Source organism: Pteropus alecto, unplaced genomic scaffold (genome assembly GCF_000325575.1).
Source record: "Pteropus alecto unplaced genomic scaffold, ASM32557v1 scaffold86, whole genome shotgun sequence".
Lineage (NCBI taxonomy): Eukaryota > Metazoa > Chordata > Mammalia > Chiroptera > Pteropodidae > Pteropus > Pteropus alecto.
The window spans coordinates 198,000-215,709 of NW_006442109.1; the positions used below are offsets into that span (position 1 = coordinate 198,000).

General features: G+C 35.7%; 1 protein-coding gene across 1 annotated transcript in view; it reads left to right on the top strand.

The window, feature by feature from the left end:
* Positions 1–17,710, top strand: part of CCDC175 (coiled-coil domain containing 175) — a 53,629-nt gene that overhangs the window by 11,698 nt on the left and 24,221 nt on the right. Inside the window, exons 6-10 of the mRNA XM_006920539.2 lie at positions 2,983–3,105; positions 5,631–5,740; positions 8,149–8,230; positions 13,070–13,206; positions 15,365–15,475. Coding sequence (XP_006920601.2) covers positions 2,983–3,105; positions 5,631–5,740; positions 8,149–8,230; positions 13,070–13,206; positions 15,365–15,475 — 563 coding nt within the window. The remainder of the gene's footprint in view (positions 1–2,982; positions 3,106–5,630; positions 5,741–8,148; positions 8,231–13,069; positions 13,207–15,364; positions 15,476–17,710) is intronic.

The following is a 17,710-nucleotide window of genomic DNA, read 5'->3' on the forward strand; positions in this document are numbered from 1 at the left end:
GAATGAATCTGAGAAGCAGCCAGTAGAGGGGCTGGGCAGAGCCAAAGGCACTAAGAGAACAGAGTCTCTTGAGGCCACCAATTTTGTGAGTGGGGGTAGAGGGAATAATGACTGCATCTTGCTGTCTGCTAGGCTATATTAATTAAAATTCACCATCAGAATAGTTTACCGTGGGTTCTTCTTTGTTCTGCTTCTGGTTGCCCCAGGAGAGGCAGGGCTGTCTCCATATTAGCGGTGCCCCGTATCAGTCTTCTTTCTCCCTCTGTAGTGGAGGCCTACCTCATGATGAAAATTGCTGTTGAGCTCCTGATGTCTTATCCATGATGGCAGTTGCCATAACCTCAGTTTATAAATGCAGGAAATTGAACTTGAGCTCACAAGTTCAATTTAAAAAAAAAAGAACTTCTATTAAATTGCTTTTCTTGAATCTTCATTAAAAATTTAGAGGAATACAATCAGGCAGTGGCCAACATTTGGTTCTTATGGTGATTGATTCCTCGATTAGACTTGAGCTATTAAAAAATTCCAATCAGGTCTAAGCTACTTTATCCTTCGAAGCACCTACATCTTCTGGAATAGTTCTACACTAAAACTATTATTTTTCTTGAATATAGATAGCTCAGCCTTGGAACAGGTGCTTTGTAAAGCAGCTGAACAGTTGTTCCTTGGGCCATCTGTAGCCACTAAACTGAATTTGTAAAAGCCCAGCTCCCCAGAGGGGCTGGATGAAGAGGGGTTGAAGCCAGCTGCAGTGCTGGAATCAGTTGAAATATATGTCTCAAAAACAGAGAGGGACACACATCACTGGGCAAGACTTCACTCGGTTTCACTGTTATCACAAAGAAATGGAAATTTCAGAACAAGAGCCGAAAGGCATTTTGTTGTTTTCATGCTCTTTTGACAACGAGGCTGAGCAGCACTCAGATCGCCCCACTGTCTCCGGCCCTCTCCTGAATGCACGACTCCATTCTCTCTGCGCAATCCAGACCCCTAAGCTGGAGCAGCTCACTTACATTACGGGGGTCCAAAGTGGGGTATGTCTGTGTGGGCACAGCTGGGGGTGGGGCGAGGAGTGTAGAGCCTGTCCTTTGTCCTTACTTCCCCTGGGACCTATATGGTCAGTCAGCAGTGGCACTGGATCTGCACTTTGCCCTCCAGAAGGAAGGCTCCGCAGGCCAGGGATTCTGTCTGTGTTCTTCATGGCTGTGTCCCAGCACCAGGGACAGTGCCTGGCGTACCTCACACATGGGGGGCACTCTATAATATTGATTCATTGAATGAATGAGTTTCTAACTTCATTTTAAGTCCTATGGGGAAGTTTTTTCCTCTTTTTTATTTTTTTAATATAAATGTTAAAATGCAAGAAAGGAAGCTCAGAAGGGCTTAAAACAGGGAATTTGCAAACATAATAGGTTCCTCCATGTGTAAATAGTCTATCTCAGGGTCCACAGACTTTTTCTGAAAGGGGCCAGATTGTAAAGATTTAAGGCTTTGTGGGCCATAGGGTCTCTGTCACAACTACTCAACTCTGACATTTTAGCATGACAGTAGCCATAAATAATACTTAAATGAATGAGAGCAGTTTTACAAAAACAAGTGGTGGCTGGATTTGGCCCACAGGTAGTAGTTTGTTTACCCCTGGTTTACCTTCCTGGGAAAGTGCACCAGTAGGAATTCCTGATGTAGGGCAGTGTCCAGGACAAGTTAATTCAGTGGCTCATCCTTCCTCTCTTCCTTTTTCTGAAGCTTGATTTTCCTCATGGTCACAAGGTGGCTGCCAATAATGACAACTGGACTCTATGCTTCCTTATTCAAGTAAAAAGAGGAAAACTTGTCTTAACCAAAGACCATAAGTCTTCTTGCTGTGTCTGATCCAGCCAGGTTAAGACATCACCCATCTTGGGAACAGTAATGGATCCTAAAGGAATGTCGTGTGCCAGTGGGCTAGACGAACTGAAGTGGATATGAACACGTAAACCACCGATGTTCGCTAAAGGCACGATAGGCTGTGGTAACAGCCTGTTAATTCTCTTTACTTCCTAAGAGAGAGGAAAAACTATTACAAGTATTAGAAAGTCTTCAAACCCTTGAGATCTCCCCTAATACAAAACAAAATGCTTTTTGCTAATACCATTTCTATAGTTGCAAGACCTTGGGAGAAGGCTTAGGCCAAAGCATGAACACAGAATTCCAATTTTCAGCAAAATTATTAATCACGAAGTTTTATTCAATTGTGCTCTGGTGCAGAGATCATTGATTATGATCACATTCATTCAGAGTAGCCACTTTGGGTGACTTGGCTGGTGGTTTTGATAGAAAGCCACTCAAACATATGTTTTTATAACTCTTTAATACACAGTTGAATATGCTTTTTCAGACCTTGCTACTCTGTCAGTTACCTTTTCTTGATAATTCATTTTGCCAGACAAATTCATTGATGTGTTTGATAAGCGAGTGACTTACTCCATTAGGTTTTGACAAGTGATCTGAATGTTTGATCTTGGTAAAATGGTAAGAAGTTGTCCAGGATTGTAAGCAGCCCTATCGTCAATATTTTGTTTACTCTGACCTTGATCTGTCTTATTTCTCATTAAATAATGTGGAATTAGGTTTCATTCCTTCCTTTGACTCTCCTAATCTGTGTAGCACACTATAAATCTGGTAACTACTGCTATGGTGCTTTACTAGTAAATTACTACAATGGCTATTGCTTTTATAATTTGCTGTTAATGATCATTGTTTTGTTGCTCTTATAAATTTGCTTTTATAACATTTTATAATGTTCCTTGTTGTTCACTATTTTTTCTGTGATTCTATAAAACAGGCAAACCCTGATTTATTTATTTTTTATTTTTTGATGTATTTAGATTAAATATAGTGTGCTTAGATTGAATTTGAATTAGGTCGACAAAATATAAAAATATTTTTTAAATTTTGTTGTCCTCATGTTTTTTGATTGGTTTGTAATGTTTGTCACTACAGATTAATGAATATAAAAATCTCTGTAAGCTTAAGAGACAGGACACTCGTCAAAAGAAGAAAGAATTGGATAAATTAAGTCGTGAAGTGACAAAAATTAAAGAAACAGTCACTACCAGCACAGTGGTAAGAAAGAACAAACTATGTTTTTTTAAGCCTGACCCAAGCACCTCAATATATACTACCTTAAACATAACTGATAGTGGATGTTTTTTAAAAAAAGGAATTGATTTTAATTCATCTTCATGCTATTCTGGAAAAATATTTCTGGCATGTTAACATTTTCTGATACTTTAAAGCGTTATAGTGCGATCACATTTTCTTCTTTAGGAGTATGGTAGAAAGAAGGAAGCTTTGCATGCCTCAGGTGCAAATTGCATTTGATGGGTCAAAATACTATAAAAGATGATTTTTAAAAGATGCACAGAGAACAAACCAATGCATACAGAACCATATGATGCACAGAACATTTCTTTGATATTGCTTTATTTTACATAACAAAATGAATAACCACGAAAAGATTCCTTAATTTTGAATGTGTGATAATAAAATAGAATTTAGGCTCTCCATTTATCTTAGGTAGAAGGAGATTAATATGGAAAGGGGACTATTTGTCAATTTGAATTCAAAAATACTTCAGCACTCTTCAAGAAAACCGAAGCTTATGGAGGTGATTATAATCAAGGAAGTTAATGTTAATGGCACTTCTATGTTAGTTAAAATGGAAAGGCCAGTTAATCTTCTATCTCAATTAGTTGAATTACTGAGTCTTTATTTCTTCTATCTGTATTGAGAAATACATGTAAAACTATATGGGGCAACAGTGATACTGAAGCATCACACTTCTTATCAGAATACTCAGCTAATTTCATTATACTTTTTATAGGGTGGTTCTGATCATCTTAGTTAGACTATATCGGTTATGACATCCAATTACAAAACATTAATAAAATCAAAACTTTCCATCAAATATGTGCATTTAAAAAGATCATTATCTGCTTCTTTAAATACTGACATGGTAAGGAAGCATGTGTCAGGCTGGGCTCAAAGGAGAACATAGGGGTTGTAACATAGATTTTATGTGGGTGTCCAAGTTCGTATCTCCAGTTTGTGCCTTATCAATCATAAGCCAAGTGCCCTCTTCCAGACCTAGCTTGGGAAAATGAAGTACATGTTCCTTAACCTGTATTCCAAAGATCGCTAAAGCCAAATGAGACAAGGCCTGAAGGTGTCATTTTCCATCTCCCCCAATCTAGCCTGCAGCACCCAGGCCTAGTTAATTCCCACCCCATTTTACCAGTGAGAATAGCGTTTAAAGCAGAAGCTTGAGTGTCACAGAGACCTGGGTTCAAATATTGGCTCTACCAGTTTTCTCTCCTATAAAATGTGGTAACATTATTGCCTTCTTCAAAGGGCTTTTGTGGCGGTCAAAAGAGGTAATGCCTTTAAGCCTTTTAAGCTGAGTTCTTTGTAATTGGCGAAGTCTGTTGTTGTTATTGCCTGAGATTAGAAAACATTTTGGCTGTGGACTGAGACAATAGGGAATTTCAGATTAATCTTCGTATGGTACCTTTAGTTTAGAAAACTCTGCAGCCAGGTCAAGCTGATGTCATGTTGGCAGAAAAAGATAATAGTGTGTGGTTCTCAAAGTGGCCTACACGTCCAAGGCAGGCAGGACTGAAGGCTAGCAGTAACTGACGTCAGTCAACAGCCTTCAGCCATTAGTCACTAATCCTGATGACTGGCCAGAGTCCTTTAGACATTCTGCTAATTTTTCATGGGAGTTCTAGGATTTTAGACCCCTGTTACTCTGTAGCTAATTGTGGCCGAGAAATTCAGTCACATGGGTGCTTTAGAGAAAGAAATAGTTTGGGGAGAGCTATCACTCACCTGTCTCACCTGGCATGGTGGAGAGAACCTCTATGCTCCCCGCAGATGTTTCTCTGCCCCCATGTTGATGAGCAGGGTTCAATGGCATTAAATAATCTGTCCATGGTAACTCTCTGCCAGAGGAAGGGGGAATTAGACCAGTTTCATTCTCCCTCACGAGCCAAAATGCAGACCCAAAGCTTTCATAAGTTTGCTTCCTGCATTGAAAAAATATCTATTTCACTATGAATTTTCTTCATCCATGTTGACTTTTTTTAAATCATGCTAACATATTTTCACAGTATCCAATCTTTCATTTCCAAACTTCTGATTAAGACTTAAGAAAGAAAAATTCTTTTCAGCATGAACATAGCTATTCATTAAAGTAAAAGACTTAATTTGTTTTGACTTTTTTATAATGGTCATTTCTAGTATCCTGGAATAATATTTTGAAGGTGAGTATGAAAATATAGATTTGTTTATTTTTTTAAATGATAGTCAAAACGAATTTATGTCTTGAAAGTTGTTCTTAGAGTTTTCACATCCTCGCTATTATATTTGATTGTTCTTCCTTCTCAATTTTTTTCCTGATAATTTCAGAATTATTTTTATCCAAATTTTTGTTTTGAAGAAACAGTTATAATGATGGCTTTTATTTTAACTAAAGGACACTTCCAGTGTAAAAGTTGAGTGGGTGATGCATGAATATTTAGTGAATTGAACTGCTGTCATGAATCATTTGATGATGATTGAATGCCATAATTTTGTAAAATTTTCAATAGGTTCTTAGTGATCACAATTTAGAGATAGCACGACTACAGGCATCAATAAGACGATGGGAAAAACAGATCGAAGATATAAAGAACTCCTGTAATATCCTGAAGGACAAAAGGTGAGTATGCTACCTTATTTTTACTGAAACATTTCTAGATGTCATGTTCCTTTCATTTAAGAGATTTTTAGATGAAAATTATAATCTTCTAGTTTACTAAAACGTGTGATTGTCAACTTTATAGAAGCACCTCTTCATTTTGAAATTAACTGGTCTTTCAGATGATTAAGGGAAAATATTGGAGATGATGCAATCAGCTTAGGAAAAGGAAGGGACTCTTGGGAATGTATTATCCTCACTTGGGTTCCTGACCCCCTGCAAATGATTATGCCCCTGGGGAAGGCATTAGTGAGACATGTCACAGGCTACAAACTCACCTACTCATGTTACAGTTGTTCTTAGTTAAGGGGGACTTGCAAAACTTATTGAGAAAACATAGGAAAGCCTCGGGAAAAAACTTTTACCTGTAGGATTAGAACCAGAAACCTAAGGAAATCTTCTGGTCCATCCCAAGACCCATAGTCTCTGTTTTCTTTTGCAAAGGTGTTTTATTCTTCTCTTTTTATCTACATTTTGTGTTCTTTTCTTGGTGAGCCCATGGCTAAGCATGGCCATTATAAACCCTCTTGAATTTGCCTGCCACAGATCTATCTATCTTTAGAGATTGACCAACAGTCTCTCTCTCAGGAGAATTCCCAGATTTCCCATCAGAAGCTGTTTGGCTCACCTCTGGACAAGAAGGTGGGGTCTTGTAATACAAATAAATATAGCTTCTGGGCCTACCCCGAAGGTTCCCTGATAGTTTAAAAGACAAATTGTGAATCGAGCAGATTCCACAAAAGGCAAGTTAACATCACATGTGGCATCCTGTCATAATATGGCTCATTTCTGCATTCAACGGTTTGAATGTATTATGATTAAAATGACATCTTCCAAATCAGTAATTGCATAGTACCAGCATCGTCAGTCCATAAAATAGGCAGTAATCTTTGCGCTTAATACCAGATTTAATAGGAAAATTCAAGTGTTACTACAATTAAAATTCAGAATAGAAAATCTTTTCCTTTGAAAATGATTCAATAATTTAGTTTACACATGTTTTAAAGAAAAACTAAGCAAAGAATCATAGTAGAAGATACAGATTAGCTCTTAAATTATTTCTAGGAGTTATGATTAGAAACCTTGCTACACTGATGAAGTTTTATTTATAAGCAGTCTCCAGTATTAGCTAACTTCTTTTAAATATATGTCCAAGAAGAAAATGGGGATTTGTAGATCTTCCATTTTTAATGGCTCATTTTTTTCTCCAATTCCTGCTTTTCAAGTGTTTTCATTCATGTGGAATCTCACTGAGGAAAAGTGCTTTTCATTAATTTAGTGATTGAGCATATAGGTTACCCTCATTTTTATTAATAAAACTTTACTTTTTCCTCTTTGTTGCTTGGCAAATTAAAAAAAATTCTCTGTATTCTTTTTATTTTCTCACTTAGTTCATTTTCTCTGTGGAGGTGGGGAGAGGCAGCCTAGTTCTTGCTTGGTGGATTTGAAGAATCAAACAGTGTTGTTTTATAAGATTCTTTAAGAATTATTTAAGAAATTAAAATAATTTACACAATTAACCTTTCAATTAGCCTATAATTTTCACCCCATACAATCTTTAACTTATAAACTTAGTATCCACTTTGATGTCAAAATATTGAGGAAAAACAAAAATCACTCAATCATGAGTTTAAATTCTATATGTAGACAGTTAAGAGTAACTCAAATGCTCTACAAGTCCACAGGATGTATTGATAGTTTAATCTTTGTTCTTTATTATTATTGATAGTCAGCATGATGCATTTGCAGAATAAAGGCAAATTGGTACCTATCTTATGTAATCTAGCCTCTGTCTACCTCGCCAGTCTTCTCATATTCCTCTCTTTGTAAAATGCACAAAGCTCGTTACCACCTCAGGATATCATCACTTGCTGTTCCTTCTACATGAAAAACTCTTCCCTCAGATCCTCACATATCTGGCTCCTTCTCATTGTTCAGATCTTTCACAAGTCATTCCAAGAGTTCTTCCCTAACCACCATTGTCTAATGTAGCATCCTTGCTCTCAGGATTTCTTTATCTTTTATCCTACTTTGTGTTCTTTGGAGCACTTGCCACTATCTGATATATATGACTTATTTATTTTTTTGATAACTTGCTTATATTCTGACTACTCCACTAGTGTGTAATTTTTATGAAAGTAGGGACTTTGCCTGTGCTGTATCTCTAGTACCTGTAACACCTGTGAATTGTAGGTGTTCAATAATTGCTTCTTAAATGATTGAATAAAATAACAAAACATTAATTTATCAGTTCAAAACAGTAAAATCTTTTGTCTATTTTAATGAATATATAAATGAATATGTTACGTAGGGAGATGAGGCTTTGCTGGAAAATATGTCTTAATATGTTTGGCTTCCTTTGTTCATAGGCATTTTTTTAAGAGTAGCAGGGAAAAACTGGATGATACATCAAATTTTGAAAAAGAAGAATTATTGCGGAAGATAAAAGAGGTAGGAAAACATAAATGATGATTTTTAGATTGTAATTATATTTTATTTGTAATTAATATTTTAAATATATGTGGGAAATGTGGAATTTTTCTAAAGTAGATTTTTCATTAACTAATAATGATCACGATCATTCACAGTAATTAATAAAGATTTTATTCCTTCCCAAAGCACTTTCAATATATAAAAGAACAAAGTTGTCCATGTGTAGATGAGTCATTTTTTTTTGGTAACTTTTCATGTGGGTATGGTTATTTTACATTAGGAGTATTCATGACTAATGGACATTTTTCAGGTCAGTTAATTAGAAAAATTATTGTGTGGCAGCTGTGAAATGTAGCAACCCATATTGTACTTAATAATGTTAGTGAAATATTTGAGTCAAATTTGGCCAGCAGGAGAATTATCTAGACATTTTAGAACTTAGTTTAAAAGGAATATGATATTTTAACCAATTTCCCATTTGCCCCAAGAATACTTGGCCACGGCACCTGTGACTGCAAGGTTTACCCAGAGATAACTCGCAGATTACAGTCCTAACCTTACCCCCAAAGTTTGCCATAAAATATCTCGCTTTTATTATTATTTTTGCATCACTCTAGTGTATCGATAGTCTATGGGAACAAATAACATCATTCTGTTTATAACATTCTGTTTTTATTATTATTATTATTTATTAGTAGTAGTTATGCCTACAGCACCTGGTCTTCCTAGATGTTCTCCCATCCAAGTACTAACCAGGCCTGACACTGCTTAGCTTCTGAGATCAGACATCGGACATGGCGGTAGACCATAGACTGTAGCTCCACTGGGGTATGAACCCAGGACTTTCTGAGTATAAAGCAGACATGCTAACTGCTACACTATGGAACCGCATCCTAACATTCTGTTTTCAGTAGTGGTATTTCCATTTACAAAATATAGTTATTCTCTATATTTGATGCTGAAAATGTCACATATTGGAAAACGCAGCATTCTTATGCATGATGTTAACATTGTTCTTGAACAGTTGTTAGCCAAAGGTTCATTTAATGAACCAATTTATGTATACATTTCTGTTACATTAGGATTAGAGACAAGTTCTATTTAGAAATAACTCCAAGAAAAGTTTTTATATTTTATTTTCACATTGAAAACCAGTCAGATTTGCTTCAGCCTCAAAGAATGTGTTTATGTAAAATTAAATTAATGCTGGCAGCGAGCTGCACTTTTTTTTTCTAAACAGGAAAGGTGTTATGTAAATAATCATGAGTGTAAACTAAGATTTATTCACAAGATATTCTACAAAGCATTTATTATGATAGTTAAACAATTAGAGAGAAAATACAATTAAAATTTAACAGAAAGGCCTTAATTAAATAGGTAATAGTTCATAATATATTATTGAGTGACAAATATAGAACTGTGCACATAATATGACCTTATTTACACACACACACACACACACACACACACACACACACCAGGTATCACTGAATTTCTCCTTTCCCCTTGCTTTGAAGGTGAAATGTTCTTGGCATCTCCTCCCCCTCCCATCCATATATACATATTTAATTACGATAGTCCAGGACCCGTAGTGTCAGGAACCCCCTGCCTACATTCTCTACATCTGTTTTGTCTCCAGGTCAACCACAGTGTAAAATTTATTTCTTTCACTAGTTTCTAAAAGAAACACTTTGCTGGAAATTTGAGTCATCATAGGGAGGAATCTTACTGCAGAGCGTAAAGGCATCTTGTTTTTCTCCTGCAGTTCCTTGTTTGCCCTTTTGCTCTAGGATGCGCCACAACCCCATAGCCAAATTCTCGTCCCTCTGTTACAAGGAGTTTTGTTCTCCCCCTCGAAGCTTGCACCCAGGCCCTGAGGCAGGGACATCAAAGGCAGTTCTCTCCCAGAAGTATGGTTTATATCAGTCAAATTCTTTCTATTTTTGGTTGTGAGCTCTCAGCATTAAGAATGGCTTCCCTCTGGGCTAGACCTCCACTGATTCTTTTTTTTAAAATATTTTTTTATTTTTCAATTATAGTTGGCATACAATATTATATTAGTTTCAGGTGTGCAACATAGTGATTAGACATTTATATAACTTACAAAGTGATCATCCCCATAAATTTAGTACCCATCTGACACCGTACGTAGTTATTACAATATCATTGACTATATTCCTCATGGTATACTTTACATCCCCATGACTGTTTTGTAACTACCAATTTGTACTTCTTAATCCCTTCCCCTTTTTCAGCCATGCTCCCAACCCCACACCCAACTGGCAGTTCTCAGTGTTGTCTGTATCTATGAGTTTATTTGTTTTGTTTATTTTGTTCTTTAGATTCCACGTGTAAGTGAAATCATATGGCATTCGTCTTTGTCTGTCTGACTTACTCCACTCAGCACAATACTGTCTAGGTCTAGCCATGTTGTTGCAGATGGCAATATTTCATTCATTCATTCATTCATTCATTCATTCATTCATTCATTTAAATGGCTGAATAATATTCCACTGTATATGTGTATCACCTCTTTATTTATTCATCCATTGATGGACACCAGGTGGCCTCCATATCTTGGCTATTGTAAGTAATGCTGCAATGAACGTATAGATGCACAAGTCCCTTCAAGATAGTATTTTAGGTTTCTTCAGATAAATATCCAGAAGTGGGATTACTGGGTCTTTCTTTGTCTCATGTTACAGCCTTTGTTTTAAAGTCTATTTTGTCTGATATAAATATTGCTACCCAGGTTTTTTTGTTTGTTTACATTTCCATGATATATCTTTTTCTATTCCTTTACTTTCAGTCTGTGTGTCTTTCGATCTGAAGTGAGTCTCTTTTAGGCAGCATATGTAAGGATCTTGCTTTTTTATCCATTCAGCCACCCTATCTTTTGAGTGGAACAGTTAATTCTTTTTCATTTGAAGTACTTGTTGATAGATACATAGTTATTGCCATTTTATTATTCATATTTATGGTACATATTTTTTTCTTCTTAAAGAAGTCCCTCCAACATTTCCTGAAATACTGGCTTGTTGGTGAGGAATTCTTTAAGCTTATTCTTATCTGGGAAGTTCTTTATCCATCCTTCAATTCTAAATGATAGCTTTGTTGTGTAAAGTAATCTTTGTTATAGGTCCTTGCTTTTCTTCACTTAGAATATTTTGTGCCAATCCTTTCTGACCTGCAAAGTTTCTGTAGAGAAGTTGGCTGATAGTCTTGTGGGAGTTCTCTTGTAGGTAACTAATTGCTTTTTTTTTTTTTGCTGCTTTTAAGATTCTCTCTTTATCTTTAACCTTTATCATTTTAATTATGATGTGTCTTGGTGTAAGACTCTTTGGGTTCATCTTGTTTGGGACTCTGTGCTTCTAGGGGTTGTATGTCTAATTCCTTTACCAGGTTAGGGAAGTTTTCTGTCATTATTTATTCAAATAGGTTTTCAATTCCTTACTCTCTCTCTTCTCCTTCTGGAACCTCTATGATGCGAATGTCGTTAAACTTGGTGTTGTCCCAGAGGCTCCTTAAACTATTCTCATTTTCTTGGATTCTTTTTTCTCATTGGTATTCTAACTGGGTGTCCTCCGCTACCCCATCCTCTAAATTGCTGATTCAATCCTCTTCTTCATCCGCTCTGTTGACTCTCTTTAATGGACTCTTCATCTCAGATATTGTATTCATTTCTTACTGGTTCCCTTTTATGTTTTCCATTTCCATTTTAATGTTTTCTATCTCTCTCTCTTAGAGTTCTCATTGAGTTCATCCACTCTTCCCATAAGTTCGGTGAGCATCCTTTTAACTAGTGTTTTGAACTCTGCATCTGATGGATTGCTTGTTTCCATTTTATTTAGTTCTTTTTCTGCAGCTTTGTTCTGTTTTTCCTGTGGGACATGTTTCTTTGTCTCCCCATTTTGGCTACCTCCCTGTGTTTGTTTCTGTGTATTAGGTAGGGCTGCTAAGTCTCCCAGTCTTACTAGATTAGGCATCTTGTGGGACCCAGTGGCACAGTCTTCCCTGGTCACCTGAACCAGATCCTCAAGGTGTATCCCTTGTGTGGGTTTTGAGACCTCCTCCTGGAGCTGAGCCACGATTGCTGTATGCATGTTGATGGGAGGAGTCGACTTTTGGGCTGATTGGTTATGAGAATTGGCTGGTGAGGGGCCTAACTTATGGAGCAGGATTCACTTTAGCAGGGCTCTTGTGCCTGTCCAATCATTTTTCATTACTGTATTATTTCTTCAACACTTAAAATTTCTGTTTTCATCTGGATAGGTTGGCGATTCTCAGCCAGAAGTTTATTTTGAATTATTGAGCCCACCATGCATAGTAAATCTATATTTTTTACCTCATTTGAAGCAATTCGATAGAGACATCTAAGTACCTTGTTCTTGTCTCCTTCAGGACAGTAATGGGTACTCTTTTTGTTGTTGTTCTTGAATAGAAATGTTTAATAAGAAGCAAGCATAATACCCCAAGAGTTTTTGAGCAAGAGTTTCTGTTGATGTTATAGTTTATTTCCCCGTTGTAGTTTATCTTCCTGGAAAAAAGACACATAGTTCTTGCTGAATGATCACAGTTGCTAATCCTAATTCTTATTTCAATAACAATTATTTCTCTGTGGTTTTGCATCAGTGTTTATAACCTTTCTACACTTTTGTCATAATTTATAGAAGAGGCCCCAAAGTGTAAAATTGCATATTTGATATAGAATTAGATCACTCAACGTTTATGGTAGTCATTGTGTGCTAAGCTATGTGTTCAGTGCCCTAGAGAGTTGCTACCTGACCCTGACTCCCCTTAAAGGAACTGTGAAGCAAGTCCTCTATATCAAATCCTTTGTTGTTTTTTTTTTTCTAGATGGCTGAAAAACTACACAAAACTAATTTAGAGAACAAAGAACTACAAGATAAATTGAATACTCTTACCAGACAATATAGGATTTTCGTACAAGAGGAAGATAAAATTTTTTTGCAGAAAAGGAAAATTCATGATGAGTATGTTTCTTTTCATGATCCATACATGAACCAACATGTCATAGTTAATGGGGTGTTTCCTTGCTATCAAAGTGATGATTCTCCACTTAAGCTTATCCTAGTTTTAAAATCTACTGACAATGACAAAATATTCTTTACCCAATAATAAATAAACACACTCTTAATCTGCCTCTGTAATACTAAGTAATGCTTTCTTCATATGAATCAGATCAAATCTATAAATACGGAATGCATTGTTTTTACTTATAAATCAGATTCTTGAAGGAATAATTGTTTTTACCCTATAAGATGATCTAGAGAAACTATGAGATCTACCTTCATCAGAAACTGACTCTGCACCTGTATTCCCTGTCTCAGAGAAGGCTTTGGTCATTGACACAATCCTCCAACCTAGAGACTGGGAACTTATTCAAGGAAATCCCTCTCTTTCACTACTCATTGGACTTCATCCAAGCACCACAGCTTGTTAATTGTACCTCCCAAATATTTTTCAAATATATCCTATCCTCCTCTCCAACTTCATTCTTTTCACCTCTTTCAAGCCTTTTTGGTTTGGCTTGCCCCTTAAAAATTCTTCCCACTTTATGCTTTATCACCTCTATCTCATCTACCTTCCTTCTATCAGAATGATCCTTCTGAAACATCCTTCTGATGTTGTTCCTTTTCACCAGTCACTGCATTATAATCAACTGGGTACAAATCCCTTTGTCCTACTGATCTATGAACAGATCAAGGCAGTTGTTGTCCTAGTGCTATTTCCCGGAGATCTTGTACATTGCTCAACAGGTTGTGGGCATTCACCAATGTTTTCTTAATAAATATTCCAGAATAATATTTTGCAAGCATAGTTATGTAAGTAATAATCACTTGAAGTTAAATCACATGGAAGCGTAATTATAGTGTCTGGACCTGCTTATATGAAGCTGAGTTCATGCTCATTGTTGTTACAATTAAGCTGCAGAGAGTTGTTGGAATCATTTTATCTCATCCAACTGAACAGCCTACAGAGAACAATACTGTTAATAGTATTCAAGCAAAAACTTTTCTCAGATCCATACTAAGTCAGTTATCAATTTGAAACATAAAATGTGCTGACATATAATTGTAACACTAAAATGTTTGCAACCTTTATTGGGTTTTGTCTTCTTCAGCCTGAGATGCCATAACAAAATACGGTTGGTTTAAATAGCACAAATTTATTTCTCACAGTCTGGAGGCGGGATATTCGAGATCGGGATGCCAGCATGGTCAGGTTCTGGTGAGAGCCCTCTTCTTGGCTTCAAGAAGGTCACCTTCTCACTGGGTCCTCTCGTGGTAGAGAGAGAAAGCAGACACACCGGTGTCTCTTCTTATGAGGATGCTAATCTCTTCATGAGTGCCTCACCCTTACGACCTCATCGAAACCTAGTCTCCTCCCAAGGGCCCCATCTTTAACACCACCGCTATTGGTGGTTAGGGCTTCAACACATGAATTTGTGTAGGACACGATTTAGTCCATCACAGTTTTGAAGAAGACAAGACACTCAGAGTACTTTCTGTTGCAGGCACGTTCCTGACAATGTCTGGAAATGTAAACAAAACCATAAACTTCCCACTAGTCTTTCTGCAAGTTGGAGAAAATATAACCACTTTTTGTCAAATGCCTCTTGGGTACCACCCAATGGCTTGAGCACTTTACACCTTGTTTAATTCTTACACTTGGTGAGATGGGTGTTGTAATCCCCATTTTGTGGATGGGGAAACATAAGCTCATTCACAGGTAAAGTTTCTTTGCAAGGTCACATTCCTGGCAAGAGGTAGAACCAATACTCAAAATTGATCTGATTGAACTCTTTTACCTTTCACAAAAGAATATGGCAGAATTGATAATTAGGAGAGGGACGAAGCCCTGTGGAGCTAGTCTTGTTGTTTCATGGTTACAATTGTAGTAAATGTTCTTTTTGTGGCTTGGGAATTTTCATAAATTTAGATTTACTCATCCCAAGTAAGAAGACTTTGCTTCTATTTTTACTAATTCATTGGGTAAATAGTTCATAAACCGAATGTTTGAAACTATTGTTAAAATTTTTATTTGTGAATGCATGTTTTCTTATACTGAAGAGTTAAAAATGACTACTTCAACCTTTAATGTATGACAACTGTTTTTTTTCTATGGTAGAAATCAGAAACAAATGACATTTATTGCTCAGAAAGAAAACTTCCTATCACAAAGAAAAGTGGACATCAAAAATATGGAAGAAGGACTTGTCGCACTTAATGAACTTTATCGGTATGTTTGTTGCCTTTGACCTTTTTAAACTTCATTCCTCTCTGCATTTATTTTTTAATACATGGTAACAATAAATCGATGTCAATTTCTAATATACTCTAACAAAGGAGATTTATAATTAGCTCTTTTTGTTTTACAGTCCAGAAAAGTCATTATCATTGAATCTCTCATTGAAAGGATAAGCAAGTTCTGAGTGCTGTACAAGTTGTGAGACATGAGTAATGGACCAGTTAATGGTCTAGTGATAAGAAAGTGCCCAAACATTATTACAACACTGACCCCCACTATGATGTTCATTTCTGCCATTCTAAATCACTTTTATTTTAATTTTTCTGATTAAAAAAGCAGTGCCTATATCTGATTTTAAAATTCAAATAGGGAAATGGATAACTTAGAGGGTAAAATTACTCTCTAATCTCTCCATCTCTCCACAGTGATAATTACTGTTAACAGTTTGCTATACATGCTTTTTAATATATATACTTGTATATATGTGTGTGGTATGTTTCCAAAACTTGGATTGTACTCTTCCATAACTGGATTTTTTTCCACTTACAATTATATTTGGGTAACTTATACCATGTTACATGTCACTTATATCTCAGTAAAGCTGGAAAAAATTATGCCTAGGACAATAATAAAATAGTAACATTTGGAGAAATTAGTGGAAAGTATATGAGAATTTTTTGTACTAATTTTTATCCTTACCTGTTGAGTTTGAAGCTATATCAAAATAAAAAAAATGTATGTATGAGACCTCTTTCTTCATTTTTTCCCTCTAACTGCATAGTATCCTTTTGCAGATTATACTGTATTCTATTGATGGACATTTGGGTTTTTTCTGTTTCCTATATTTCAAACATTTTTCAAAGGTAACCTCATTAAGCACATCTCTGTCCACCTATGTGACTATCTCTTTACAATAAAGTCCTAAAAGTTGAATTACTGGATCAAAGAGTGTTGCATATTTTTCTTTTTTATAATTATTATCAAAGTGCCCTACATAAATATTCTATTGTTTTACACTCTCACTAACACAAGGCATAAAGCAACTCATACTTTAGTTGGGCAGACAAGCAAGACTAACACACATGCAATAACTAATGAACTTTGTATGACTGAAGAATAGACTGCGAATTATTAAAAAAAACAATCAAAGAAAGAAGAAAGAAAGTGAAGTCAAGGAGTTCTTTGTTATATAAGGATTTAAAACTTTAGAAAGTCAGATTTTTTGTTTGCTTATCAAATGGGGTAATAATATCACCATAAACAAGGAAATAAATAATATGAATGCAGAAGAATGAAGAAACCAACATATATAAAACTAAGACGGGTGGTGATGAGTATTTGACACACAGAAATCTAAAACGTGGCTGGAAGTGTAGCTTTTTGTTTGCTTGTCCATATATTGTTAAATAATATATTTAAACATCTATTTCTCATCATGTTAGCTTCAGAAAGGAAACTATAAACTTTTTTTCTATAAAAAACAAGAAAATAGAACTGGGTTGATTGGGGTTTTAATTTCCTTATGAATAATGCAAATTTATAATTAATTATAGTGTCATAATTACTCTTATTACCAGGAAACTCAGAGCCAAATATTGGCCCAATATTGACCTCCATTTAGGATTTTTTATATTACTGTTGCTTTATTTTAAACTAGTTCAACTCTTTTGTAGATTAAATTAAATATGTAAACAAATAAAATCAATGAGGTTGAGGTATAGTGTGAAGAACCCTGCAGTTCCAGGGGAGGAAATTAAATTTATTTATGTAGAAAATTGAGAGCCCATACTATGATCTCAAATAGAGAGGAAAAAAAAAAAAAAAAACCCCACAAGCACAATTGTGTTTCTGGTTCATTTAACAACATTTTATATTCTAAGTTTCATTTATGAATATTTCTACATCTCAAAAATATGTAGTGTCACATTTTGTTTATGTGGTCTTCAATTTGTCTCTGTTCATGAAGCACTTAATAGAGAAAAAAAGGAATAAAAATAATAAAGGCTTCTAATATCTAGATAAGAGTCTTGACATTTTCATCCATTTTAGTCATCTTAATTACTATTTCCCCTAGTTCAAGAACCTCTGTTTGGTTTCTGTATTATACGATGTATCAAATCATAACTCAATCTAGGATCCAGAGTTCCTCACCAATTTGTTGACAGTGTGTCACAGCGATATTGCATTCATGTCCTTTGTATGCAACAAGTCTGCCTTGATCACAAG